The sequence below is a fragment of the Ptychodera flava genome, chromosome 13 (assembly GCF_041260155.1).
Source record: "Ptychodera flava strain L36383 chromosome 13, AS_Pfla_20210202, whole genome shotgun sequence".
Classification (NCBI taxonomy): Eukaryota; Metazoa; Hemichordata; class Enteropneusta; family Ptychoderidae; genus Ptychodera; species Ptychodera flava.
The window spans coordinates 11,512,058-11,539,583 of NC_091940.1; the positions used below are offsets into that span (position 1 = coordinate 11,512,058).

At 37.1% G+C, this 27,526-nt stretch overlaps 1 protein-coding gene across 3 annotated transcripts in view; it reads left to right on the forward strand.

Annotated features, from left to right (window-relative positions):
• The first annotated feature begins 1,474 nt into the window (after window positions 1–1,474).
• Window positions 1,475–27,526, forward strand: part of LOC139147409 (uncharacterized) — a 33,107-nt gene continuing 7,055 nt past the window's right edge. Inside the window, exons 1-17 of one of the 3 annotated variants that reach the window (XM_070718504.1) lie at window positions 1,475–1,757; window positions 3,352–3,605; window positions 4,354–4,589; window positions 6,107–6,332; window positions 7,490–7,682; window positions 10,585–10,682; window positions 12,490–12,672; window positions 13,645–13,849; window positions 14,188–14,832; window positions 15,211–15,441; window positions 17,298–17,492; window positions 18,039–18,065; window positions 18,205–19,710; window positions 20,107–20,259; window positions 20,993–21,133; window positions 23,660–23,727; window positions 26,915–27,096. In XM_070718504.1, the coding sequence (XP_070574605.1) occupies window positions 1,547–1,757; window positions 3,352–3,605; window positions 4,354–4,589; window positions 6,107–6,332; window positions 7,490–7,682; window positions 10,585–10,682; window positions 12,490–12,672; window positions 13,645–13,849; window positions 14,188–14,832; window positions 15,211–15,441; window positions 17,298–17,492; window positions 18,039–18,065; window positions 18,205–19,710; window positions 20,107–20,259; window positions 20,993–21,133; window positions 23,660–23,709 (4,554 nt within the window). In that variant the 5' untranslated portion in view covers window positions 1,475–1,546 and the 3' untranslated portion in view covers window positions 23,710–23,727; window positions 26,915–27,096. Of the gene's footprint in view, window positions 1,758–3,351; window positions 3,606–3,808; window positions 4,139–4,353; window positions 4,590–6,106; window positions 6,333–7,489; window positions 7,683–10,584; window positions 10,683–12,489; window positions 12,673–13,644; window positions 13,850–14,187; window positions 14,833–15,210; window positions 15,442–17,297; window positions 17,493–18,038; window positions 18,066–18,204; window positions 19,711–20,106; window positions 20,260–20,992; window positions 21,134–23,659; window positions 23,728–26,914; window positions 27,097–27,526 lie in introns of those variants that run through there. The other 2 variants (XM_070718505.1, XM_070718506.1) reach the window with 2 other exon arrangements.

Consider the following 27,526-nt stretch of genomic DNA (forward strand, 5'->3'; position numbering starts at 1 on the left):
ACCTCAAACCTGTCCCGGATCTCAAACATGATGCATTCATTGTACAGTGCGGAGGCCTACTTGAATATTTGCCATTGTAAGAATACGCCGAGAGGAAGGTGTACAAAACGTTGCAGGTGGAAAAATAATTCCATCGACCCCATCAATCTTCAAGGTGATCACGAATATCAAACAGCCTATCCCTAAATTCCCCAATAGTCTTCCTATATCGGTTGTCAGTGTTATATCGGAACGTATTCCGACTCGTCGGCATGACGTGCAAAATGAACAAATAGCCAGGCCTACTCACCAACAGTTTCTTGTAAAGCACAGATCGATATCGCTCATCCACCGTAAATTTTCAGACTCGGGAAAGCACGAAGCGGTCACAGGGTCTCCAAACGGCTGTTAGAACGTAAAGGTATTATGCAAATGGAGAAATGATATAACACGTTTCCGAGGCTTACACAGAAGTTTCAAAGTTTCAAAATTAATTCCTATACGTGTCGTATTCGAGCAGACGATAAAGCAGTGAACATTCGCGGGTCCTCGGTGACGTCACAAATTTTGGCCAGATGACGTACATACCGGTACATTAGCTCCGAATGAGCCTATATATTAAAGCTGGAGACTTGGGATCGAACTGTTACTGATCATAGATTCAGGCTTTACAATAGAGTAGTCGGTACTGTACCCGATATACATTTCTGATATTTCAAATGCAGTATCCTGTCTATTTGAACATTGTAGACGTTTTTGTCATTTCCTCTCTTATATAATACCATGGCTACTGGTACGGTTTCTTGCTGTTGGCTGGCAAGATAAACACTTTCACAGAAAAATTTGGATAACTTATCGTACGAAAATTTAGGGGATTTGCGAGTCGCATTTACAATGATCGTCAATAACGAAATTCAAATTCCCAAAGGCGGTCAGAGATACAGAAGTAGGCTATTAAGTTAGTATCGGCGTCTCGAAAATGAAAGGCCTAAACTTTTGCTCAAACTTTTCTCAAGGAATCTTTCAACCATTCTCTTTCAAAATTAGGAATAAAAATTTGGATTACTGTGCAAATTTTGGTACAGAGAAACAAATTACCCAAAATCTACCGATATGAAATTCAAAATGGCCTCTGTTTTTGTGTTAACTCTATAGAGAAAATAACATTTTCGATTTTTGAAAAAACCAAGACACTGAAAAGTTTGCTGACACCGAGAGCATTAAAATAAACCAAACAAGTGGTAGATCGGCTACCTTAAAGTAAGATAACAGACATTTTAATTTCAATTACTGAGTTTTGTCTGCCATGTATGAATTGAAAAGCAAGAGCAATGGGATTGACGAGTTGAGGGGCAATGATCGGTGAAATTACAGTGTCGCGATACCTTTTGAAAACAATGAATATACCACCTGGTGTGTATTTTAAAACACGGAATGTTCCACTTCAACACCTGGGTGTTCATCAACAAGTGGCATTTCGATCTCTGTACTTGGTCAAGGATTACAGGGTATCGTGATCTAGTTTTCCTTTCATCGTATTTCCGTTTCTTTCTTTCGTCATTTGACGATGGCTTTGATACGGATCAAGCCTTGCATTCTGTTCTCTGCGTTGATTATTTTCGACATAGTATCGCACGGCCTGGAAGGGCGCTTCGGTGAGCAATTATCGGACAAGACTGAGGATGATCTGTTTGAAAATATGGGCCAGGCGACCGTACGCCAGTTCCAAGTCGTTGACGGTCTCGTCGAACTTGATATCAGCATTGAGGATGTTACCGGTAAGTCTTTATCCCTTTTGTCGGTCTTTGCCTGCCAGTTGGTGAACTTCAAAACACGGAATCACATTGCGGGATATTTGTTGGGAAGAGATACAAAGTTGATGATCGTCGTATGGGCTTGATAAGTTGACGTGTCGAACACGACTGACCGCCATCGGTTATTACAGGTAAGCGTGTAAGTGGTAGGTCTAAGTAAAGTGTGCTAGACATCGTTCATCGACACATCATCAACAATTGAATGTCTTCTATGATCACAGAACAACTAAAATTTTCTATTCGCCATTGCTCCAGACAGTTGTACCTTCCTTCGTACCGTTGATCGCCCCATAAATGATGACGAAGACACGGACAGTAAGCTTATTGAAATTATTCAATTCCGATGGCTTTCTTTATTTCGCACGGGACAGAACATGGGCGTTTGATCGCGTTTCGCCAAGATTGACTCTGATCTGTCGATAGTGTTTTTGTCCATGTCTTCTCGATACTAATGGTCCCGTTACGACAGAGTCTTATTCAGGCTCTTGCGATTAGTCAGGGCGAATTCATTTGTCAACGACTCCTTGCATATTGTGCTCATTGAATTATAATTTGTGGGGCTCATTATGTTTACTTCAGCTTACTTTACTCATAAAACAAGAAGCAAATATTCTGCAGTCTACTGGTATAAAATATTGAAAGTATCATAGTCCCTATATCAGATCGTACTTGAAAATACCTTAGGAAATTTGTCATGTATTTGAAATGTGTAAATACATTGAGTGCAGTGGATTATTGAAGTGGTACATAAAGGGCCAGTAAGTGTAACTTTTGATGATTTTCAGTAGTTTTGCACTTTGTGTCAACTATAGTTTCTTATTCTACTCCCCAAAGCATTTTAAAACACCACTAATCATCATACCAGCACAGCGTCTACACGTTTAAATGCACTGTTATTGTTCACGGTATAATTATGGTCCGGCCTAGAATTCACTTGTCAACAGTACCAATGCAGTCATGTCTGCACATGTGCAGGCAGAATTGAAAAGCTGGATACTGTGTATCAAAACGTACTTTGGGGAGTAGAACAAGAACAAGAACCTGTAGTTGACCTGTAAAACAAAAACAGTGAAAAAACTAAACATGAAAAGCTACAGCCACTGGCCCTTCAATGCTCCGTATTCCTGTCACCTTTCCTACTTTTAAAAACTATACATGACGAACAGGGCGAAATTAGAAAACCTCCATGCCTGATTTGACATGGATCTGTACCAGCTGTAGACTCTTTGCTTGTAATGTATCAATTTTAGTGATAGGTTTCTGTATCATTCGCCATTACACGTAAAGTATTATTGTCCTGTCCGTAAAATGCAGCTTCTTCGACGCGTACGCTTTGACGGTAAGTTGTATTCAATTTTTCGTCCGGAATTCATGAATAGCATTGCATTTCGTACCCAATACATTTTTTCTGTCAAGGCCAATGATTCGAATTTAACATACCCATGGAGGCGAACAAAGAAATAACACTTATTTTTAAAAAATAAAACTTATTTCATGAAACGGAAATGATGAAAATACTTAAAAGTTACTGCTATTGTCACTGTCATTCTCTCAATAGGAATTGATGAACTTTGGGTGCTTGATTTCCAACGCTTCACATACAAGCCGTCACTTCCGGTGATCACCAATTATGGCAAATTGGTATCATCTAACACTGGAAGTTGTTCGAATATTTACGAAGATGCCGAGATCGAAGACCAATATTTCGACGACGACTTTTTCCGCGATTTCAATGGCACAGGAAATAAAGACCTTTTCAACATCTACTTAAGGGGCAATTTGAGCTCAAACGAAACAACTCGCAAAGATTCTGTAAGTCAACAGATCTTCATTTTCTTTTACATTTGAAAATTGTTTCTGTTATTTCTTGTAGTGATTTCAAGTGTACAATTTGGCGCTACGTGCGATGTCCAAGTTTAACAGGTGCTGTGCGAGCTGAAAAGTCTGTGGGGTGGTCGATAGATGGCGCTGTTATAACCACTATCTGCATGACCTGTGGTGACCACTGATGTGTGATTGATGGATCATGGAGGTAGAAAGAAAGATGGATAGTACTAGCAGCTTGCATGGCTTGTGCCGGTCACGGTCACTGTCCGTGTGCCAACATTGCTTTTTATACCGCCCCGTAACTGGGGCAACTGGTAAAAATTCGGGGTAAAAGCACCGAATTCGTACACATTTACCTCATTTGCCTATGACACAACACAAAGACGACATTACTGTTATGCCATGGATGGAGCTAACTAGCTTCGTTTCCAGCTCCATCGTTGTACCAAATTGACATGGAATCGTGGATAATGTTGGTATCAGTGTGCAGAAGTGACCGCTAGAGGTAATGAAAAAAGGTAGCGACATTATCTTTAGACATAATAGTGATGTGTTCAGTGCATGGGAACACTGTATGTTTGCTGCGTCAGACGTACAGATTTAATATGACGTACTTTTCAAACGTACATTTCAAACAAAGTACATGCATATGTCCCTTAAATCTTCTCACAATCTACCTTTTTCCTGATCAATTATGGTAATACCACAGACTTTTTTCTCATCGAGTTTGTAGGTCAAATTTATTGGCAACCTGACTACTTTGATCGAGTGCAAACGGATGGATGGTTCCAAAGTTTGGGACATGCAAATCTATGATGAAGAAATAGAAGCCAACACCGTGCTGTACACTACCAATGTACGACCCGCGGTTACATATAGCGGATACAGTGGCTTCAATGCAGTACCTGTGGCGTTTGTACAGAGTCACATCTCCCTCATATGGAGGCTATCAAGATTCGTTATTTTTAAGTAAGTTTCATTGCAATCTACAGTAACTGACACAGCTGATATTAACATTTATGCCAGGTCTATTAAGTGCAAGTATACTCTTAGAATATGAGTACTTGGCCACCCTTCTTAAGGTAGAAAGCACCTCAGGGGCAGATATTCGGACTCTTTAAACTTTTACAGTTCTTTTCTGATATACCACTTGTGGGGATTCATTTTAAAGCTCTTGTGTAAGAAAATGTTTCACTGGCTTAGTTTTTCGAATTTCAACAAAAATTAATATTCTCCATAGAGTTAACACAGCGATGGCGGCCATTTTGAATTTTAAATATCGGTAAATCTCGAGTTATTTGTCTCTCTAGTACCAAAATTTGCATGGTGACCCCTGATTTTTATTCTTGATTTTGAAAGAGAATGGTTGAAAGATTCCTTAAAGAAAGTTTGAGCAAAAGTAATGTGTTTCACTTTCAAGGCACATACTACCTTAACATGTCATAATCAATCTTATACAAGTAATTTTTTCCCAGTCAAGCGTTATTTTGAAAGTTAATTGAGTTTATGAATGTTTCAACAGTACCAAATTTTCTTGCGGTACCAACTCAAAATCAATCAAAGACATTTAACTGTCTGTGAATATTCACGGTAATCCTCTTCCCACAAATCCTGCAGTAGAAAATAATAGATTTCTGAATGATCAAACTAAATAATTGTGAGAGAGAGGGGTCATCCTATCTGTGGCTCCATGTATGGGACCCATATGGTGGTTCTGGTGCCAATGCTTGACATATCCTAACATCTTTCAGCATATCCAAAATTTTTAAATGACGGCATTATTGAAACTTGGGACTGCAACCAAAGCAGCATCATATAAATGAAGGGATGTAACCACAGTTTATTTGGCAAATTCTTGCAGTGATTGGAAAGCTACAAAACTGGTGAACTATGAACACGCATTAAAATGTTGAATTTGGTTCACATTTGCTCAACATTCATCACCAGTGTCTGGGAAGAGTCAATTTTTTTAATATCAACAAGAAAGTCATGTATCTGTAGACGGGATAACCCTTCCATTGAACTGTTATCCTGCCAAGTTCATATGTCACCATCAGGTCAAGTTGGTTTAAACCAGTGAGGCACGAAAGGTCCAATGTGTTGCATTTTAACAAAACCCTGAATATTTAGAAGTCTAATACCTATATACTGTAACCTAGTTCATGTATAACTTGTACCATATGCCACGTATGTGAAAATATATGTGGTTTTGGCTCAATACTGCTGTTGTTTACTGAATTAACATATGGGAAAATTAATATACTGTCTGGAAGGATTAGGGTTAGTAGTTGATGGAATCAAGTGTTCCATCTGTCCATGACAGCAAATTTGTCTGAAAAATAACTCTTCGTCATATTGCTTCAGTACTTACAAATAACAGCTGGATAATCCTCTGGTTCACAAGAGTGTTACAACACTTCACAACTACCTTTTGGCTGAAAGTGAGATCAAAATACAAATTATTTGTGTCTTTGTTTGTTGTACAGAGCAGTAATAAGTTCAGCAGTGGAACTACAAGTAGAATTTGACTTCGCTATTGTTGAACCTGTCCTTCGGCCTGATGGCAGCCCTGATCCGTCTCGTACCTATCTCATCTTTGGCATTTCCACCGTATCACCGATCGGAGAAAACCAGATGAATGTCTACAGGGAAAACTCTGTGTCCTTTGTTTCTGACAATCCATTGAACAGACTGATGCAGACCCTTGAATCGGTCAGTGTACTTTTATAACGTACTGCTACACTTCACACTTCTCTTACAAACTGGTGTGATGGCTGTAAACAAATTGGTGCAGTTTCAAGTGGATTTGTGTAGTGTTTGTCGACAAACTGATGGGTAGAGTCAAATGCAAATTTCAGTCACTTGTTTCATTGCAGTATTGACATATTCCAGCATTCAGTTTTTGCCAGATGGTATTAAGAGACAGTGTGTCCATTTGTAACAGGAAGTGAGGACACAGAAATTCTGTGAAGGGGCTGATCTTCCAGTCCACTATATTGGCCATGGAATGTCAAAATTTCAACATCTATTTAACGTCTAGCATTTAGTAATTTTGCCTGTCTCTCCAGTAAAGCCTCCCTCTCAATGCATAGGATCCCTAAAAAGTGGTAAAGGCTGTGATCTTGAGTTTCATACCTGTAGTATTTATCAAATACAAACAGTGAATAAGGGATGCATCATCATCTTTGAAGGGGAATGATCAGGATATTGACTCACAAAATTTTTTCATGTTCAATATTTGTATAAATACTATTTATAACCATATTTATGCACTTTTTATTTAATAGCTGACCTTTAGTGTAATATTGTTTTCAAAAATATCAGCATGGCTGCAAAGATCTTTAGTGGCACCTTTTGCTCTGTTGATGGTCGTTGTCCATTTTTACCACCCCTCCAAAGAGATAATGGTCCATCCCTAATTGCTTTAAAGTCAGAGCGCCACCAAGTGTTAGCACCCCTCTCTCAGCACAACTTGACCTCATTTTTTATATAGTGCAGGATCAAGAGAACATGAATATTCTCCATATATGATGAGTCACTATGTCTGGATTGGTGTACGCAGACCATACTCATTAACATACTTTTCATAAAGAAAGACTGATTTATTACACTCTAAGCATAAGATACATTTCTGGAGTGCTTCCATATATGATTTTTTCCAGTTATCACAGTCCAGCACAAATAGAGTGAATGAGGCTCTATTATCACTTCAGAACATCATTTTTCCCCTGTATCCCCAGCCTTTGTAGAAACTAGTGATTATTATTTGAAACCATGTGCTTGCTGCTCCCTTTTTTGAATCATTTTTGCATAAAATAAGCAATGGTTGCGATACATTAACAGTGCTCATGAAACGTTTATCTTTCAAGCCCCCTTCAAATGCATCCAGCTCACCAGTATGCAGGATAGTCAAGCCAGGGTTTTGCAAGCAGAGCTGGGAATTCAAATTTGAATTGCAAGTTGACACCTCAACCCTCACAAGTGGCATGCCGGTGGGTGCGACTGGCAGTTTTCAGTTTGACTATTATGCAAATGAGTGTGAGAACATCACAACAAACACTGGTAAGTAGTGAAGCCAATTGACTTAGATTTTCTGATTACACATAAGCATTAGGCTTGTTGACTGGCACATATGCCCAGTAACCAATCAGCTAATATTTTGTGTAGGATTGTCCACATACCGTAGGTGATCAGCCTGGAAGTGTTATTTCAGTACCCTAGCCATTGTGCTTGGATTCCCCTCAGTAGACCAAAGAATTATGTATGTCACTGCACTGGCAGAAGTGCATGACTTAAATTTTCAAGTCTGCACAATTTTCAACGTCGAACTTCCTGTTGAAAGTCTCTCTAGCAAGTTTCAATTAAGTGGATGTCATCCATTCAGTGTCCCCTCAATAATTTTAATATGAATATCTACTTTTGAAATACATAATTATAATACATAATTACTTGTACTATGGGCAGTTAAGTGGTTTTGAAGTTGACTGGTAAGGTCATGGGTACTACAGAATGCAACCAAATTCAGTATTGTGAAACAGGATTGAGTCATGATCATGCAGTTTTATTAACAGATTTCTGTCATGGCATTCACTGATATTCTTCTGGGTGTCACATTCACCAATTTACTATGTTTGTACATATGTTATCCAGAGTTCCTTCTGAAAATCAACCATAAACTTTTAACATCAACAGTGTTCTGCCGAGGCCGCGGCCTTGCGCCATTGCCGCAAAAATAAAATTGAAGACCCAAAAAAAATCAATCATCGGGTCCGGCAGGCGCAGCACGCCATCAGTCCCACTAAACTTTTGGTAAAAAAATACACTTATTTACGTACTATACGCGAAAGGCCAAACGCGGAAGTAGACATTCCACGCTGCTCATGCGTGCGTGCTGCTCGTGAGAACATGAGACGTGTTGCTTCCATAGCAACCTTCAGTGATTTTCTATTTGCATAATCGTGAACTAGGTTTTCATCGGCTAGATTCAAGTCAGCCAGTCAGCGTCTCTGTTAAATTCAATGCCTCACAGTACTCTCTGGCAGTGGAAAGGAAAATTGCTTCCGTGAATAAATCAAAACACCGAGGCAGAACAATTCTTAGTTTTTTTGGACCAATTACGCCCTAAAAATGCAAATCCAACAACCGGACGAGTGAAGACAATACGATCAAACATGACATCGTGTCTCAGATGTTTACATCCTCGGAAACTGAAAACCAATGCACGCCGCTGCCATCCACATCGGAAACGCATCAGTCAGAAACAGAGCAGTCTCAACACATTGAGCAGCCATGCATCGGAAACTCAGCCTTCATTGAGGCAGCAGTGTTTCCGTTAACGCAAAATCCTGCGTATTTTACGCAAAATTGTTCTGAAATACGCAAAATAAATCATGACTGCGTAAGCTAATGCGCATTGAGAAATGCCGCCCCATGACACGACGTACTTGCCGCACTGCATGTATTGCATTGTATTGCCTGAATGTGGTTCAATGCAGGACAAAATTAGAACATATGCACCTGCTTGCAAGTGACATTTATCATGATATTGCAACATTTTAGATTTTAGCAGACCGCAGCACTTTATGCAACATTGTATTTCATCATCACAAAACGTCACGTCAATCAGTTCTGTACAGACAATGGCACTACAGATGCAAAAAATTCGAGAATCGATCGAGTCTACGTTGTTGGTAACACAATACAGTTAATGGTCATTACGTCGCATGTTATTTGGAAAGTGTTTACGGATGACCATTTAGAATCTGTCGGGTTGCATTCTTGAGAGGTCCCGCTGGACTTTGAACAGTATCTGCTTTTTGTTGGCCCTTTGAAAACACTAATTTCACAGTCAGAAGGTCTTTTCTTTGAACATGAACTCATTGGGCTGCTCAACGATCATATACGGGACTTGCATCATGGCATGGCAAGCGTTCAGCTACACCTTGAAGCCCCCCAGGTTGTTGTTTTTTTATTAATAGAGCATGCGCATTACAGGAAACCCTCCAAGTTCTACAGAAAAGACTGCTCAACTCACTTCAGATACTGATTCCTTAGCCGTACGCATTTTGAATACATTTTACGCAAATAAAAACTCAGTGGCGTAAATCATACGCAAGTTTTGAAATTGTCACGCAGGCATGTTCGACGTCTTCATGAAAAATGGTTACGTGATTTCAGCTGGCTCCACTACGATGCCAAAAACAACCAAATGACTTGCAAAGTATGCATAAAGCATAATAATAAACGAAATACGATGACCCGAGACAAGATGAATTTCCGAACGAGTACACTTACACTTACAGTCTTGTAGACTGTAGGTAGGACCATAAAACCGCAGCACTCATGGAATCTGCGAGTTCGAACTTCGAAACAACAACACGGGTATGGCACGTAATAAAGTGTATAATTGTCTTGAGAATGACCCCCTTTTTTCAACAGCGACCCACTTTTTGAGCTTCCATGGGCCCTCAGACCCCACTGATGCAAAAGCTTGGCAGAACACTGCATCAATCATGTATACAATGAATGTACAATAAATCTCACTATAATACAGGCTGCACTGAACATTTTCCGAGGGAAACATTTATGCAAGGGATATTGGCTTGGCTTCTTGACCTTGTCTTCTCTTGGTTGGACCTATGCATATTAAATAAGGAATGAAAAGCATATAGAGTGGTATCATTACATGAATATCACTCAGGCAACTTGGAATCTGTCGAAATTTCCTATCTTTTTTTCATAAATATTGAGGTACTTATTTTCTCAATATTTTATCAATGTTACTTGCTGCTAGTTGATATTGTTGACTTATTGATTAAGTTATGTCTATGAAAGCGGAAAATTATTTTAGTAGGTGTGAAATGACAGGTTCAGATCATCAATTACAAATAACTAGTCCTTAGAGTAATAACAGCACGGAAAATACTACAACATTAATCAAACACTGCATGTATGCATTTTTCAGGATGTGTACAAATGGATGACAGTCCAAGGTCAGTGGAGACTGCATTGACTTTACAAACTGTGATACAAGCCATCGACGAAGCGTCCGAGAGCATCACAGTAAGTTGAAACCATTTTATGCAATTCAGGAGTTGATTTGATAACTATAAGTTTGTTGCTTTTGAACTGTGCAGTACTGTCTAACCATTGCTTTCTTATCACATCAAGGTAGAGCATTGTTCTGTGTGTTTGATATTTGTACTATTTTCATACAAAAACTAATTTTTGCGTGGAGATACTGCTTACTGGCATTATATTTCCATGCTAATTTTGGTCAAAAAATGTGTTTCTCAAAAAATACTGGTCTGATAGCTTTGAAATTTGGTATACAAGTTTCTACAGATGAACTAAGTAATATACATATTGAATTTCTGATGAAATATATAATTTTGTATTTTTGGGGCAATTTTTTGCCATTTTTGGTCAAAAAATGTGTATTTCCAAAATTAGGCCAAAGTAATTAAATTCTTTGTTTTGCGTCCACACTAAATGGGAAAAGGTACGCGTCTAAGCGGCTGAAAAACACACACGAGAAAATTAACACAATGTAATTTGATCGCAGCAAATAAAAAATTGTAACAAAATTATAGTTCAGAAAAGCTAAGCGGTCATGTCCTAAAATTTCCTATTCAAATACACTGTGTGTGTTTTTTCATGAAGACCTTAAAAACCTAAGCGGGTGGGGACGAAAAACAAAGAATTTAATTACTTTGGCCTTACTCATCTGATAGCTTTGAAATTTGGTATAAAGGTTTCTACAGATAAAGTAAATGATATTTATTGAAATTATGATGAAATCTGCAATTTTGAATTTTTAGGGCAATTTTTTTCCATTTTTGGTCAAAAATGTGTTTCTGAAAAAATACTGGTCTACTAGCTTTGAAATTTGGTATACAGGTTTCTACAGATAAACTAAGTAATATATATTGAATTTCTGATGAAATCTGTAATTTTGTATTTTTCTGGCATTTTTTTTCCATTTTTGGTCAAAAAATGTGTTTCTCAAAAAGTACTGGTCTGATAGCTTTGAAATTCAATATGCAGGTTCCTACAGATGAACGTAATGTGATATTTTGAAATTATGATGAAATCTGCAATTTTGTATTTTTGGGGCAATTTTTGCCATTTTTGGTCAAAAACTTTGTTTCTCAAAAACTGCAAGTCGATAGCTTTGATATTTGGTATACAGTTTCCAAGGGATTATTGTAATATATGATATATTAAAATTATGGTGAAATCTGCAATTTTTATTTTGAGGCAATTTTTGCCATTTTTTGGTCAGAAAATTTTATTCTCAAAAAAACTACTCTTAAGATAGCTTTGGTTGACATGTTTTTAGGGATGATCCGATGTGATATATTCTAATTATGATGAAATCTTCAATTGTGTATTTTTGCAGCTATTTTAGCCACTTTTTTCTGGCCACTGAAATGAGCTATCAAAGATTTCCACCTTCTTCATCAACATGTGTCAAAAATAGTTATTCTCTACATAAACACAGCGGAGCTATATCGGCCACTAGGTCGCTTGTTATTTTTTAGAATTTATGATTTATCCAGTTTGATTCAGGACACGCCTTGTTCAAGATAACATAGTGATGACAGTGATGTAATTTTTTATGAAGAAAAATTCTTGTGATGGCAGTGTATTTTTATACCTTTCACTGCAAAAAGCACGAACCATGAGTTCTCTTCGTGAGCCATTACAATTACCAGTAGACAATGGTAAATGTTGTCATTATAGTACTTTCCTCATGAATCACCCTGAATGAACTACACAATATACAATGGGTCATTTGCTTGTAATGAACAATAAATGAATTCCTTTGCTACACAGTATCAGATTTTGTTCTCGTTTGAATTACTAGGTGACAATTGTACGGCTGGTCAACCAACATGATGAGGATCTTCGTGCAGGAAAAGGTGTCAAACATGGTGAAAATGTCACCTTGGAAGTGAACTTCTCACCAGCTTTTCTGAGAGACAAGTACATGCTAGAGTTGCAGTTGTTTTTGGTCTGCATAGGAGAACATCTACAATATTCAACCAGGGTGAGTCATTGGGGATGTAGAGAATTTTGGTTACAGGTGACAAAAATAAAGTATAGGCGGTTACAAGTAGTATGTGAACACACTTACTTTGTGCAAAATGTCCTAATATTTACTAAAAAAACTTACAATTTTCAAAGCATGCAAATTATAGCTAACAGCCAGTTGTTTTACCTGCTGCAAGTTATTTTTTGCATCCATGGTAAGATATGTTTCAATATACCTTGAGCCAATCTCAATCTATATTTTATGTATGTTAAAGGAAGGCTGTCGTCAGAACCTGCGCATGTGCGACTTTCTTTTTTACAAACAATGTATTTCATGCATAATATTTAGCTGCATCATGTAAGCATAGCTGCAACATTTAAATTTTATGATATTCATGGTTAACAAACAGGTTTTAACTTTGCTAACAAATACGTTTCTACTTCATCAAACGCCAACGAACCCTAGATACAGTGTTTACATTGGTCATTGGGATCCCTGGCAACCTTTGAGCAGAGTTCGAAGACAGCCTCCCTTTAATCTGCTATTTATTCTATGATGAACAAACTTTTTTGTTTAATGTCTGCTTTCTTTCATGATATTTCCAAACTGTATTTATATAAAAAAGTCCATCCATGACAATATTGGTGCATGTTACTGTGATATTTCAAAAACGACCAATCAGAGCACTAATAGAGAATATGGGCGACACATCATATCAAATAGAACTTGTGTGAGATAGTTTCAACTGCAGCTTCATCAAATACTGGACTTCCATGTTGACGACATTTGAGCTGACTCTTGTAAACTGCAACTTGTACCCATAAGGAGTTAGGGGATTAATTGCTCTTAATTTGTCAAACGTTTCTATAAATGCTAATCTCAATGAAGTTTCAAATGTTACATCTGCAGAATTCATTATATGAAGACTGTTGAGTGTGACATCTGTTGTAATTCTTCTCTTGTTGTCTAATGTCCGTCCCCTACTAGGGATGCCTTGGAGCAAGCACAGAGGACAGGTACACAGCGTTTGTAGATGAGAATCTGTCCTTCAGGTACAACCCGAATGATGACCCAATGTATGGCGTCACTGAGGATGAAATAGAGAGAATTCAATACCAGCCTGCTTCATCCCAGTACGCTGGAGAAGAGGAGGAGGAGACTCAACCGGCTTCATCATTGTCAACGGCTCAGGGTAAAGTGGTGACACACATCTCTGAGAATCACAGCATGAATTGTCAACGTGACTAGAAAATAGACATGACTTAAGAAGGATGGCATCTTATATTTTCTCCCGCATTGTAACTGGAACGGCATTCAGTAGGAACATACATGACTAGAATGTCTCAGTCATTTTGCTCAATACAGCAATACTTCATACAGTAGATATGTTATTGCATACCGGTATATTACAATTTCACTGTGTATTAGCCTGCCCTTGATATTTTTTATAACTTATGATATTCTTACAATTTGTGTTTAAGTGTTATCATATACATTTGTTTGACAAGAAAATGTTCAATTTGATTCCAGCTGTTGGACTTGGTGATCTGGTGGCATTCTGGCCGATGAATAGTCTTTTTCTCTTGGATGATGTCACCAAGGGCGGGAATGATGGTGCAATCTCTGCAGCCGAGTTAGTGTTTGACAGTGTCCAGTATCCAGATGGAGCATATCGATTCAAGGGCAAACCTCATTCTTATGTTGAGTTCCAAAACAATGGTGCTTATGATGTCAATGAGAAATCTATGACCCTTCTCGTTCGGGTCTATCCCCTTGGAAGTTCTGGCCCCATTTTCGACTTCAACAAGAATGGCTATGGCGTACAGCTTTGGCAGACAAATGCCAATGACTTTGCTGTTTTGTTTGTTAGCCGCGACTTCCAGCAAAGTACACAGATCATGGCCACCAATGTACTGTCCCAGAGGTCATGGAACTTTATTGGATTCACCTACGCTCAAGCCACCGGGGAGGCCAAACTCTGGCATGATGGGATTGCAGTGGTCAGTGATGACGTTGGAACGATGGCCCTGGCTACTCAGTATGAGGTCAGGATGGGTGCTGTCAACGGGGATAACAGATACTTGAATGGTTTTGTCACATGTGTACAAGTTTACGACCGTGCTCTGTCTTCACTGGAGATTGAACAAGCAGAGAAGTTGTGTGGGCACTCTCTGGGTAAATATTTTCAACACAGGAAAATGTTCATTACTCCACAGTCGATATTCCAAAGTTTACGAAATCTGAACCATATTAATGACTCCCTTATATTTGAAATGGAAACACTAGCATTGTACCCTAGGTTATAAAAAAGCTAAAAGAAGTAGAGGTGTCAAATGATTATTTCTACATACAAAAAACTGTTACCATTATTTGTACAGTGAGTTGGCGGTAAATTTCACCATACTTCTGAAAAATACCAGTTTGTAAAGTGGCCTATTATTTCTCATTGAAGATGCACCCTATGTTGGGAACTTTTGCAGGAAAATAACCACCAAATCTGATTGTAGATAAGGGTAATACATTTCTTTGAATAAATTTCCTTCGACACTTCAGGTCTTACCAACATGGCACTTGGAAAGCATGCTGAGCAAAGCTCCAGCAGTCTGCAGTATGGTCCACAAGTGGTAGCAGCGAGTGCCGTTGATGGAAACACCAACGCTGACTTTCATCAAGGAGATAGCTGCACCCACACATCCTTTGAATTTGAACCATGGTGGAAAGTAGACCTGGGTGATGAATATGTTGTCAATCACATTGTTATAACCAACAGAAAGGATTGTTGCAGTAAGTTAAACACACACTAGCTAACCATACAGTTACTAGTAATACCATTTTTGTGAAGTACTGGACCATCTTAATGTATTAAGGTAGTATGTTCTTGAAATAGTAAGACAAACTTTTGCTCAAACTGTCCTCGGTGTAACAGATAAAAATCACGGGTCACCATGTAAAATGTTGACGAGAGAAACAAATTAGGTAATATTTATCGACATGAAATTCAAAACGGCTACCAACCCTGTGTTAACTCAATTGGGAAAATTGTTATTTTTGGACTTATAAAAAAAAGTGATGGTTAGAAACTTTATTTATTGCACGCATTGCATCAAATGAACCAAAAGTAGTGGTAGATCAGAAAAGTGAAAAACTTGTCATTCTGAATGTTTGTCCCTTCCTGGATTCGAGACAAATGATATTTTTGCCTTCTACCTTTCAGTGAGGACAAGTTCAAGTCTGATACGCAAACTGCCCTGTATGCCACCATGTACCTCATGACACATGACCCAAACTGACCTCAGGTGTAAATAACACCTTGACCTCTGTTATATAAATGTATGAGGTCCACTTATCCTTCTTTCATGGTTTGAAAATGTGTAATGCATAGGACTGGTTATTGTTCTCAAATAAAGCATGAATACAAAAGAACAGTCCGCAACTTAGATTATTCTGAGAAACATAAATGAAACATTTCATAAAGAATATAGTCATCTGTTTCTTAACAGAGACGCATCTTTGCTATTCAGCAAATATCTAAAAATCACTCTTTCTATTATATTCCCATGAAAATTTTAACAGAGATCAATATCGAACAAGCATTACTGTATTAGGTACATTTCATCATTACAAAAACTCAAACATAGGAGACTGCAAGGCTATCAGATGTGCAGTTTAAGACAGGACAAATAGTGATCCATACAATATTCGTAATTTGCCACAATTTAAACAATTAAATTAAACTAAGGTCATCATAAGGGACCTGCATAGCAAATTTGAAATCTACTGGTAACTTGGTTTCCCAGAAAACAATTTTTTGACCAGAAAGAGCAAAATTGTGCTTTTAAAGTCCACCATAGATAATTTTCCATTCCTATCTGTGCTGAACATACAAAATTTGTCCAAATTTCTGTCAGCAACCACAAATTTTAGATTGTTATTTTTTAGTGGCAAATCTGAAATTACAGACAGTGCTGTTATATTGCCAATTCATATTTGAACTATTCATTGCAATCAATTACGTTGCTGCACTGAATTCATTCAGATTGAAACCAACTAACAAACAAAAACTAACAAACCAAGTAGATCACTCAATAAGAGAAAAACTAACATTGCTTATTTATTATTTTTATTATTGTTACTGTTGTTCTCGTTGTCATCTTCCAATCTTTTGTTGACACTTTAAGTGTGCGCAGAAGATTCAAAGATGACCAATATTGTTTGTACAGTGGTTAACCCTGTACAGTTGATTAACCGTTTGAGCACCACAGTCTATTTTTGTCTCCTTTATAAAATAAACCCCAGCCAATATTTTCCAAGATTTTTGACAAATTTTCATAAAAACTGTAGCGAATGAAATAAAATGTCCATTTGGTCCAAAATTATCAAAAAATTTACAGAAAAATTAATGAAAATTGGTAAAATGTTGCACTAAAATTTTGGCGGGAAAAAATTACAGCGCTCAAAGGGTTAATGTCCGTTATTGTATGATACGCATGTACAGAGTCTGTCAGTCACATAATTTGATGTAACCTTTTATACCAGGAAATATAAGGAAATGCGAAAGAGAATACAGTAAAGACAGGTTTCAAAGCACAAAAATGTTTCAAAAGCTGACAGACAATTGGTTTGAACGTTTGCCCGTGTAGGAGATCGACTGGTTGGCGCTGTTGTGAGAGTTGGTCTCTCAGCCACCATCATGCAGAATGATGTCTGTGGTACTGTAACATCACGCAGGCTGGTCACCGCATTCAACTGCAGGTCACTGTTGGGCAGATATGCAAGTGTCCAGCTTGAGCAACTGAAGAATTATTTGACTTTATGTGAAGTAGAAGTTTATGCAGGTAAATATCTTCTCTCACACCTCATCCCCCACCACATCTCCATCCGTCCAATCAAAATAAAGTTTTATATCATGGTAACTCACAATCGCTGTTCATTAGGGGAAGGATGCATTAACTTGCATGGTACCTGAAACCCGAGTTCTTGCCTGACCAACTCGGGTGACAACAGAAGACTTAAATCCCCAACGTGTGAATGTTCCATTGTTATATTTATCTAATCCAGCTGGTGCCATTGTATGCCATTGTAGGAAAGGCAGATCTGTGAAATTGATCCTCTAGGGAAGTCAGGTATTCTAAGTTAATGGAGGTTTCCCGTAATGTGTACTGTTCATTGGCAAAAATTGAAGGCTAACACGCCAGACCAATATCAAGACATAGGAGAAAAAGACTCTTTCATAACATTCAAAGTAGTTGATTTTTGACATCTCATTTGAGAATACTTTGTATGAAAATGTTTTTTTTGCGTCAAAAGTCTGCAAATATATGATCCCTTTCCAAAGTGAACAATGTCACCTCAACTTACAATCTTTTTTTTTCATCTTACAGATTTAAATGTTGCTACATTTTCAGATGGTAAGTGTTGCTTGTTAGCATTCTTTAGTACAAATCTAGTATTGAAACTGCAGACCAGCTTAAAGAATTTTTCCAGACCAACTTGTGATAATCCCCAAATTTTTGATTTTCACATCAAGGTTTTACATTGCATTTTCAGTGCCAACAAGATTAACCAAGACACATACTATTTGGAGAGGGTCTCTCAATGACGGAGTTTTGATTTCTTCAGATGGCCAAAGTCGGCCCACATCAAGTTTTAGTGTCCCCTTGGAAACCGCATGGATGGAAACTGAGCATTCCAGTGAAACTTACTTCATTATCCAGAAGACGTCTTCTCAAGTTACTTATGTTGCTGACAAAACAAAATACAACCAACTTTTTGCAGACAGATCAGGTTATATTGTCACTGACACATTCTATGCCAGCCAGTCATCATTTTCATCACCATCTTCTCAAAGATTCTATTCTTCATTTTCTCTGGAGACCGGGATCTCCTACGTTGGTGTGGAACACCCTTCCGCCATAGACTGCAGTGACCCTGAAAGTGGCTTCTATGAAAGGTTAGATGTTCCCTCATTTGACTTTCCCCTGTCTGAGAAGGGAACCGGCCTGCTCCTTGACTTGAAAGATCTCAATGATGAACTACAAGTGGTTATTGAGCAGGGTAAATCATTTGGAATAAATCCAACGTCTTTGGTTAAGCTTTTGGAAATATCAGTCACCAACGGGCGGCTTGATGTCAATTTCATCGCGGACCAACTCATAGAAGAACTTGAACTTACGCAAGAAGACATCGCAGAGTTCGCAGAGAGTCTCCAGATTAGTGAGCAGATTTTCCAAAGTAACATGTGGAATGCTAATTTTTTGATTGATTTGCTGTACATTTCTATTGGAGAGGACATGACAATTGATATTCCAGTCTTAGAAACCGCCCTGTATGGACTGGTCATCTTCAAATTGCCAGCGGTAGCTGAGGAGTTCCAACTCGGCGGTTTGACCAATGCTTATGAGTACATGGTTGACCAGATGGTAAATGTTACAGACATTGAACCAGGCACCACTTTGCAGGACATCTATCGAGATACCTTCTTAGATGGACACATCACATCCCCAGACTTGGTGAATGCTGTGTCCCACATGATTGTATTAATCCACAAGCTTCTTGCTGCCAGTAGTAGTTCATCCGACAGCTCTGCGCCGTCCTCCAGTGAAACAGCGTCTTTTATTGTGGAGGGTGAGTTATTAGTGGACATCTTGTCAGATCTTCTATCACAGCCTGTAGATGAGTCCTATTACGCATTCCTCTGGGACATCACTTTACATCATATGGCATCTTTTGGCGGAAAGAACTACCACCTGGTGAACGGCGAAATAGACTTTGATGGAAAGCATTTTGTGGTCTATCAGCAGGAATGCCATGTGCTGAGTTTTGAACACCAGCTGGAGTTCTACACATACAGTGTGCCCTACGCTGTGATCAAGAGACTGGATAAGAATGGTTACGATGAGTGGTCCCCTTGGTCACCATGCTCCAGATCCTGCTCTGGCGGTGTGCGCAGTAAGTCACGGACATGCTGGATGATGGACAAGTCTTGCCCAGGTGATGAAGTTGTCACTATGCAGTGTAACACACAGGAATGTGCTCACTTCACAGATTCTGATGGTAAGTGATATGATGTAGGATAGAGGGGAATAATGAAAAATGAAATGATAAAGGTGGCATTGGTGACGATAATGATAATGATAATGGAAATGGAGATGATGGTTATGATGCCGGGTATGATGATTGTGATGATGATGACAATGATGATGATGATGACAATGATGATGATGATTATGATGACAATGACTATGATGATGATGATGGCAATAACAACTGCCACCTATTGAGTTTAGGAGAATGAAAGGTCGTGAAATGACCTCTATTTGCAGGGGAGAATGTATGTTCCAGGCTTTTGTATTGAGTCGCCTTTCTTTGTGTATTGTTTCATTTCTACATTGCATTTTACGTTAAATCTCAGTGACTGAATCTTATTTGTGACCCCTGACACCATAACAGGTCAGATTCTCAACTATGAGGTTGTTGAGGAAGTTCAAGATTATGAAGGTGCTCAGAGTTATTGTGTAAACAAAGGTGGTCAACTGGCAAGACTAAAATCTGAAGAAGCTCATCAGTTCGTCTACAAAAAGATTATTGCAAAGTCAAGTCCAAGTAAGTTTTGTGGTAACAGTTCAACAATTCTGAAAAGCGCATCTGTATTAAGCCATGCTTGCAGTTTTTTAATACTCTATCCAGGAGGCTTCTTAAAGGTAAACAGTCACCTGTAATCTAAATATGCCCTGATATGGTCAAAGGAGCATTCCTTGGTATTCAAAATGTCTATGTGAGGGTGCTGTTTTTTAAAAGCGGCCACCCGCTTAAAATCTGTGATTGGTTAGATTTGCTCTTTCCATGGTAACTGTGGCAAAATTGGAACAGGTGACAGTATACCTTTAAACACGTTCTTTCCACAGAGTCTTGACAAAGATACTGTGCTGAGAAAAGAATAACTGTTATTGCAATTTTTCGTTGCAAGTAGAACAAATGTGTTGGAATTTCCAAGTTTTTCACATTGACCCTATGGCTTAGTCTTGTCTTGTGTAACAAATTTTTCAGTAATTTGTTCAAAGATATAAAGGAAACACTGCTTTTGAAATTTTTGCAATCTGTCCAACTCTGAAGAAATTTGTCACAATTTACCACTTCTGTATTAATGTTGTCAGTCTACAAAATGAGAACCTCATATGAAAGATGGAGTCAGACTTTTTCTGTCAAAGAAAACACAAAGCTTGTGCTTTAGACACTTAATGCATTTCACACACTCTTTGCCATGTGTTTTGAATAGCACAGTGTATTTGTAACTGTCATTCAACCTTGATTGTATCTCACCCATTCACCATCTAAGGTCGGGCATATTACTTGGACATGACGGACATCGCTGAAGAAGGCATCTTTAGGTACTCCAACAACGAAGTGCTGCAATATGCAACATGGATTCCTGACAACCCCGACAACTACCACGGTCAAGAGATTGTGTTACTCTCTGGTACGTTCCAACGTTGGCATGTTAGACGAAGGAATTAAAGGGAATGTAACTCTGTTATGTGTTCTTTGTAGATCTCATGCTTGTACTATTTGGGAGTTGGACATCATCACGCGATGAGTCTCTGATGGTCAATAAATGTACACCTGCATGTTCTTCCATGGACATACCCAAATTTTTCTAGAATCAGAAGAATTTCATTATTGTTTTTTGTCAAGAAATCATGGTTGGCATTGCTTATGGAGCTAAAATAAAGGAAACATGGCACACCTCTTGCAGGGTTTGTGAATGCACAGCTGTTCAGTGCAATATGAAGTGTAGCATGCTTTTCATACTCAACAAATCTAAATATTAATGTGAATGTATATAATCAAAAAGAAATCTGCAAGTCTTTCAAATCTCTGTGTATTAGGAAAAGTAGGTTTTCAACTGTTCGTGTATTTTAACCATTGAATGGACAGCAGCTGTAACTGTTGATGATTTTTTCATTTTTTTTAGCTCCGCTGTCAGCGATGCGGAGCTTATCAAATAGGTTGATTTTCCGTCGTCGTTGTCCATCATCAGTCAACAAATGCCTTCTCCTCTGAAAGTGCAAGTCCGATTGCTTTGAAATTTTATATGCAGTTCACTTTAGACCTTACTTAAGTTTGTTCAAATCGTGGTGAAATTTGCATATTTGTATTTTTGGGGCATTTTTTGGTGTTTTTGGTAAAAAAACCTTCTTCTCTAAAACCGCTTGTGTACGGTTGCTTTGAAATTTGATATGCAGTTTACTTAGGTTGACTTCAGTCAGATTTTTTCAAATCGTGGTGAAATTTGCATATTTGTACATTTAAGGCAATTTTTGTCATATTTGGTAAAAAATCTTTAAAAATCTTCTTCTTCAAACTGCCAGTAAGATAGCTTTCATATTTGGTACATATGTCCCTAGGGATGATCTATTTCAGATTTGTTCAAATTGTGCAAAAATATGCAAATTTGCATTTTAAGGCAATTTTTGCCATTTTTGGTCAAAAAATGTATTTCTCGAAAAGTACTGGTCTGATAGTTTTGATATTTGGTATACAGGTTCTATAGATGAACCAAGTAATATATAGTGAATTTCTGATGAAATCTGTAATTTTGTATTTTTGGGGCAATTTTGGCCATTTTTGGTCAAAAAATGTGTATTTCCAAAACTATTCATCTGATAGCTTTGAAATTTGGTATACAGGTTTCTACAGATGAACTAAATAATATTTACTGAACTTATGATGAAATCTGCAATTTGTATTTTTGGGGCAATTTTTTCCATTTTAGTCAAAAAATGTGTATTTCCACAACTACTCATCTGATAGCTTTACAGTTTGGTAAACAGGTTCCTACAGATCATCTTAATGATATTTATTGAAATTATGATAAAATCTGCAATTTTTTAAATTTTGGGGCAATTTTTGTCATTTTTGGTCAAAAAATTTTTTTCTCAAAAATACTGATCTGAAAGCTTTGAAATTTGGTATGCAGGTTTCTACAGATGAGCTAAGTAATATGTATTGAATTTCTGTTGAAATCTGTTATTTTGTATTTTTGGGGCAATTTTTGCCATTTTTGGTCAAAAAATGTGTATTTCCAAAACTACTCTTCTGATAGGTATGAAATTTGGTATACAGGTTCCTATAGATGAACTAAATGATATTTATTGAAATTATGATGAAATCTGCAATTTTGAATTTTTGGGGCAATTTTTTCCATTTTTGGTCAAAAAATGTTTCTCAAAAAGTACTGCTCTGACAGCTTTGAAATTTGGTATACAGGTTTCTATAGTAAACTAAATTTGATCTTTTTGAAATTATGATGAAATCTGCAATTTTTATTTTTGGGGCAATTGTTGCCATTTTTGGTCAGAAATTTTATTCTCAAAAAACTACTCATCAGATAGCTTTGGTTGACATGTTCTTTAGGGATGATCCGATGTGATATATTCAAAGTATGATGAAATCTTTAATTGTGTATTTTTGCAGCTTATTTTAGCCACTTTTTTCTGGTCACTGCATTGAGCTATCAAAGATTTCCACCTTCTTCATCAACACGTGTCAAAAATAGTTATTCTCTACATAAACACAGTGGAGCTATATCGGCCGCTAGGTTGCTTGTATTTTGAATGTGAACCATAATTCCTTGTTCTTCTCCCCTAAGAATGTGTGATATACACAGTATTCAGCTTGTCAACTCAGCCTGTACCTGAATAGACTGCACTGTGATCCAGACAAAGTCAAATCCAAACCATCGAATTTTATAGAAGCCATGTAAACAAGAAGTCGGTGTTTTAACATGCTTTTGGATGTAGAACATCAACTTGCAATTGACGTTCAAAGCAAATTTGTAGTGAAAATTCATCAAAAGTTGCACAGCTACTAGCACTCTAAATTATCGCAATACATGTTTTAGTAATTAAAATCCTAGCATTCAAATTAGCCATGAGGTATAAAGTTAGCAATGATAATCTGCAATTCTACAGTGTTCATGAATATATTTTTTTTTTCCTTTCAGGGGTAACCATGACTATAATTTCAATGATTATCGTTGTAATGATGAATTAGCGTTTATATGTGAATACGGTAAGCATTTCATTTCTCCACTAATCCTAAAGAGGAGAACTTCATAACCAGCTGAGAATGGTATACCTAATCCCAGTTAGGTATACTAGTCTCAGTTTAATTAGACTGATTAAAGATTTCAGGAACAATACTTCTTTACTCACATTTGGTATACCAATGTGAGGTTATCATATAAGCTGAATTGATTTGCATGTCTGTATATTTGTGGTATGTGCGGATGTATGTCCGTCACACACAAAGGCTCCCATACTGCCAAAGCTACCGTCTCAGTATTTGGTGTACAGGTAGATGTAGGGGTTGAGATGTGAATTTGTTCAAATGAACACATCAGTGTCAAAATGTCAAATGAGGTAAGAAAAGGGAAATCCTGCAAATGTGCAGGAGTGGTGGCATGTCAATTAAAGACAGGCTAACTCCACTGACTTGACTCATTTCTGTCATTGTTTTATGACTGTTACATATTAACAGACCCTGCTTAACCATAGACAGAAGAGGGGAGGAAGACCATCAGTAAAGGTGAGGAAGACCGTCTATGGTCAAACTAAGAGGGCGCTAGCTGCCTTTCTGCTATGCATGTTGCTAAAGTTGACATCCAGTACCTAAAGTTTCAGACCTTAATTACTTTTGTCATTCTTGTTTTTCTGGTTTAAATATTTCTTGTTGTTTTTCTGGTTGTACTGTGCAGAAATCATTGTCATAACATCAACGTAGAATTTTCCTGCACTGAACAGATAGAAACAACATTTATTGTTGATCTTTGGTACCCATACTGGTATATACCAATTTTGATCAAATGTGAGCGACACCGTATAATTGCGGTATTTTTTAGATTTTGCCCTAGTATGTGCATTTTTAGGGGCCAGTTAGATTTTGAAAATGAAAATGGAGCACTTTGCCGTTTTGTTCTTTAGAAAATTAAGAATTCAATTTCTAGCTCAGCTCCCAGGACTGCCGTAAATTATATGCCAAAAAACTATAATAAGAACAGATATTTCAATCGTGTTCATATTTAATTTTTAGATATACATACCATGCATCGATTTTGTTCACAGTTTTTTGTTATTAAGGTAGAATGCATCTAGGGGACAGATATTCGGCATCTCAAACTTTTACAAATCTCTTCTGATATACCAATTGTGGGAGTTCATTTAAAGCTATTTGTAAAAGAAAAGTTTCACTGGCTTAGTTTTTCAAGTTGAAAATTTTATTTTTCTCCATAGAGTTAAACGGGGATTATTGCCATTTTGAATTCTACATGTAATTATCAGTAAATCGTGGCTTATTTGTTCTCTAGTACCAAAATTTGCATGGTGACCCTGATTTTTTGCTCACGTGTTGACACACGTGAGCATATGTCGCAGCGATGTCTGTCTGTCTGTGTGTGTGTGTGTCTGTCTGTGTGTCTGTCTGTCTGTCTGTCTGTGTACTCAATATCTCAAAACGGCTCATCAGATCAGAATCAAATCTGGTACATAGATTCAGTTTGCAAATGGCAAGAACTGATTAGTTTTTGGGGTGTGTGGCTTGCTTACTTTTTGCTCATTTGCATAATTAATGATTTTAGAAAAAACTGATATATATTGACAACGACAGCACACAATTTGATGAGATTCGCTACAAATGTTGATCACACCAAGATATATCAGCTTTGAAAGATATTAAGGGTGGTGAAAGATAATTACTAATTTGCATGTTTAATGAAATTTCCTAATTAGGAGTATATATCTGAATTTACTCGATCAAAATTGACGAAACTTGGTATGCATATTGAAGATACTATGATTTAACATTATTGAAAGTCATTAAGCATTTTACTTCATCCAAATCCTAATTTGCATATCTAATGACCTTTTGAAATTAAGGATATATATTTGAAGTTACATGACCAAAATTGATGAAACTTGCTATGTACATTAAAGATACTGTGATAGAACATTATTAAATGTCATTAAGCATTTTTACATCAGCCATTCCTAATTTGCATATTTTATGAACTTTCCTAATTAGGGGTATTTATTTGAATTAACGAGACCAAAGTTGATGAAATTGGCTATGTACATTAAAGATACTATGATAGAACATTATTAAATGTCATTAAGCATTTGAACTTTAGCCAATTCCTTATTTGCATATTTAATGAACTTTCATAATCAGGGATATTTATCTGTATTGACTAGACCAAAGTTGACGAAACTTGCTATGTACATTAAAGGTACTATGATACGACATTATTGAAAGTCATTAAGCATTTTTACTTCATTCAGCTCCTAATTTGCATATTTATTGAATTTTTGAAATTTGGGATATATATTTGAATTTACATGACCAAAATTGATGAAACTTGCTATGTACATTAAAATACTATTATGTAGGCTAACATTATAGAAAGGCATTAAGCATTTTTGCTTCAGCCAATTCCTAATTTGTGTATTTAATGAACTTTCCTTATTAGGGATATATACTTGGATTTATTTGATCAAAGTTGGCATAACATGCTATGTACATTGATGATTATACTAGGTTATACCAATATTGGAAGTCATTTCGCACTTAAGTTTTCATGTCAGCTAATTTATAGTTTGCATATCTAATGAGCTTTCAAAGTTTGGAATATATAGTTTGAAGGACTCGACCAAAGGTACTTACACTTGCTATATAAAGTGGTGATACAATGACAGCAGTCAAAGAAATTAATTATTTATATTTCTGCTAATTACATATTTGAATACTTAATGACCTATAGAGTTAATCTGTGGTGAATATTGTTCATTATGTTGATCATAATACTTTCAATGAAGTTGTAAACATGTGGCAAAGGTTCAACTTTACACATAACTGCAATATATAATGAACACATGAGCATTTACAGTTCATATCTGGTTTTCTTAATTTTGAAAAAGAATGGTTGAAAGATTCCCTAAGGAAAGTTTGAGCAAAAGTGTAAGTCTTTTACTTTCGAGGTGCATGCTACCTTAACAAGAAACAGCAGAGCTGTGTCTGCTAGGTCACTAGTTACCCCAGGGGTTGGCAGTCAATTTGAGAAGCATATTCTTGATTGAAAAAAATAGAAAAGGACATTTTTGATATTTTTAATGGAGACATGGTTCCTTTCCGATGAGGTTGTGGATAAAATGCAGAATGAAATGTAAGATGTTTGTGATTTAGTCAATGGTTTCCTGTTTTCCAGATTTTATTTTAGTTTACAAAGTATTCTCTGGAACTCTTCAGAATGTTTTTAATTTGTGGAAATCATCGTTGAGCAAGAATGAATATGACGAATCAGCAAAGGAACTGGACATCACTCAGGGCAATAGCAAGAATTACAAGAGTAGCCTCGTCCAGAAATGGCCAAGTTTATGGATTGAAGAGGTAAGTAGAGTTGGTCTCTCACATGTTCTATGTCAAAGTGATCTATAGCCATACTGTGTATCAAGCTAGTATACAGCCATCAAGTCTACCTATGTGAGTCATGTATGTTTCATCTATTGTTTTCTTTTTTTATTTATTTATTTATTCATCCTTATATTCATCTAGCGGTACTTTATCCTTTTAGTACACACTTCATCGACGATATTTTATGTCATTTGGATGGAACATTGTCCCTTTGCCGTTTCTTTTATTTGCTAAATTCCAAGAACAATAAAAATCAAATGAAAAGACTTTGATATACAAACAGATATTGAGAGATGACATATGGTCTCTCTGTGTCAACTTACTGCCAAAATCAATACATCAATAACTGTAGCAGAAATTGAATCCAAGAAAGGAAATGGTAAATAAGAGGATTGCTTTGAAAGCA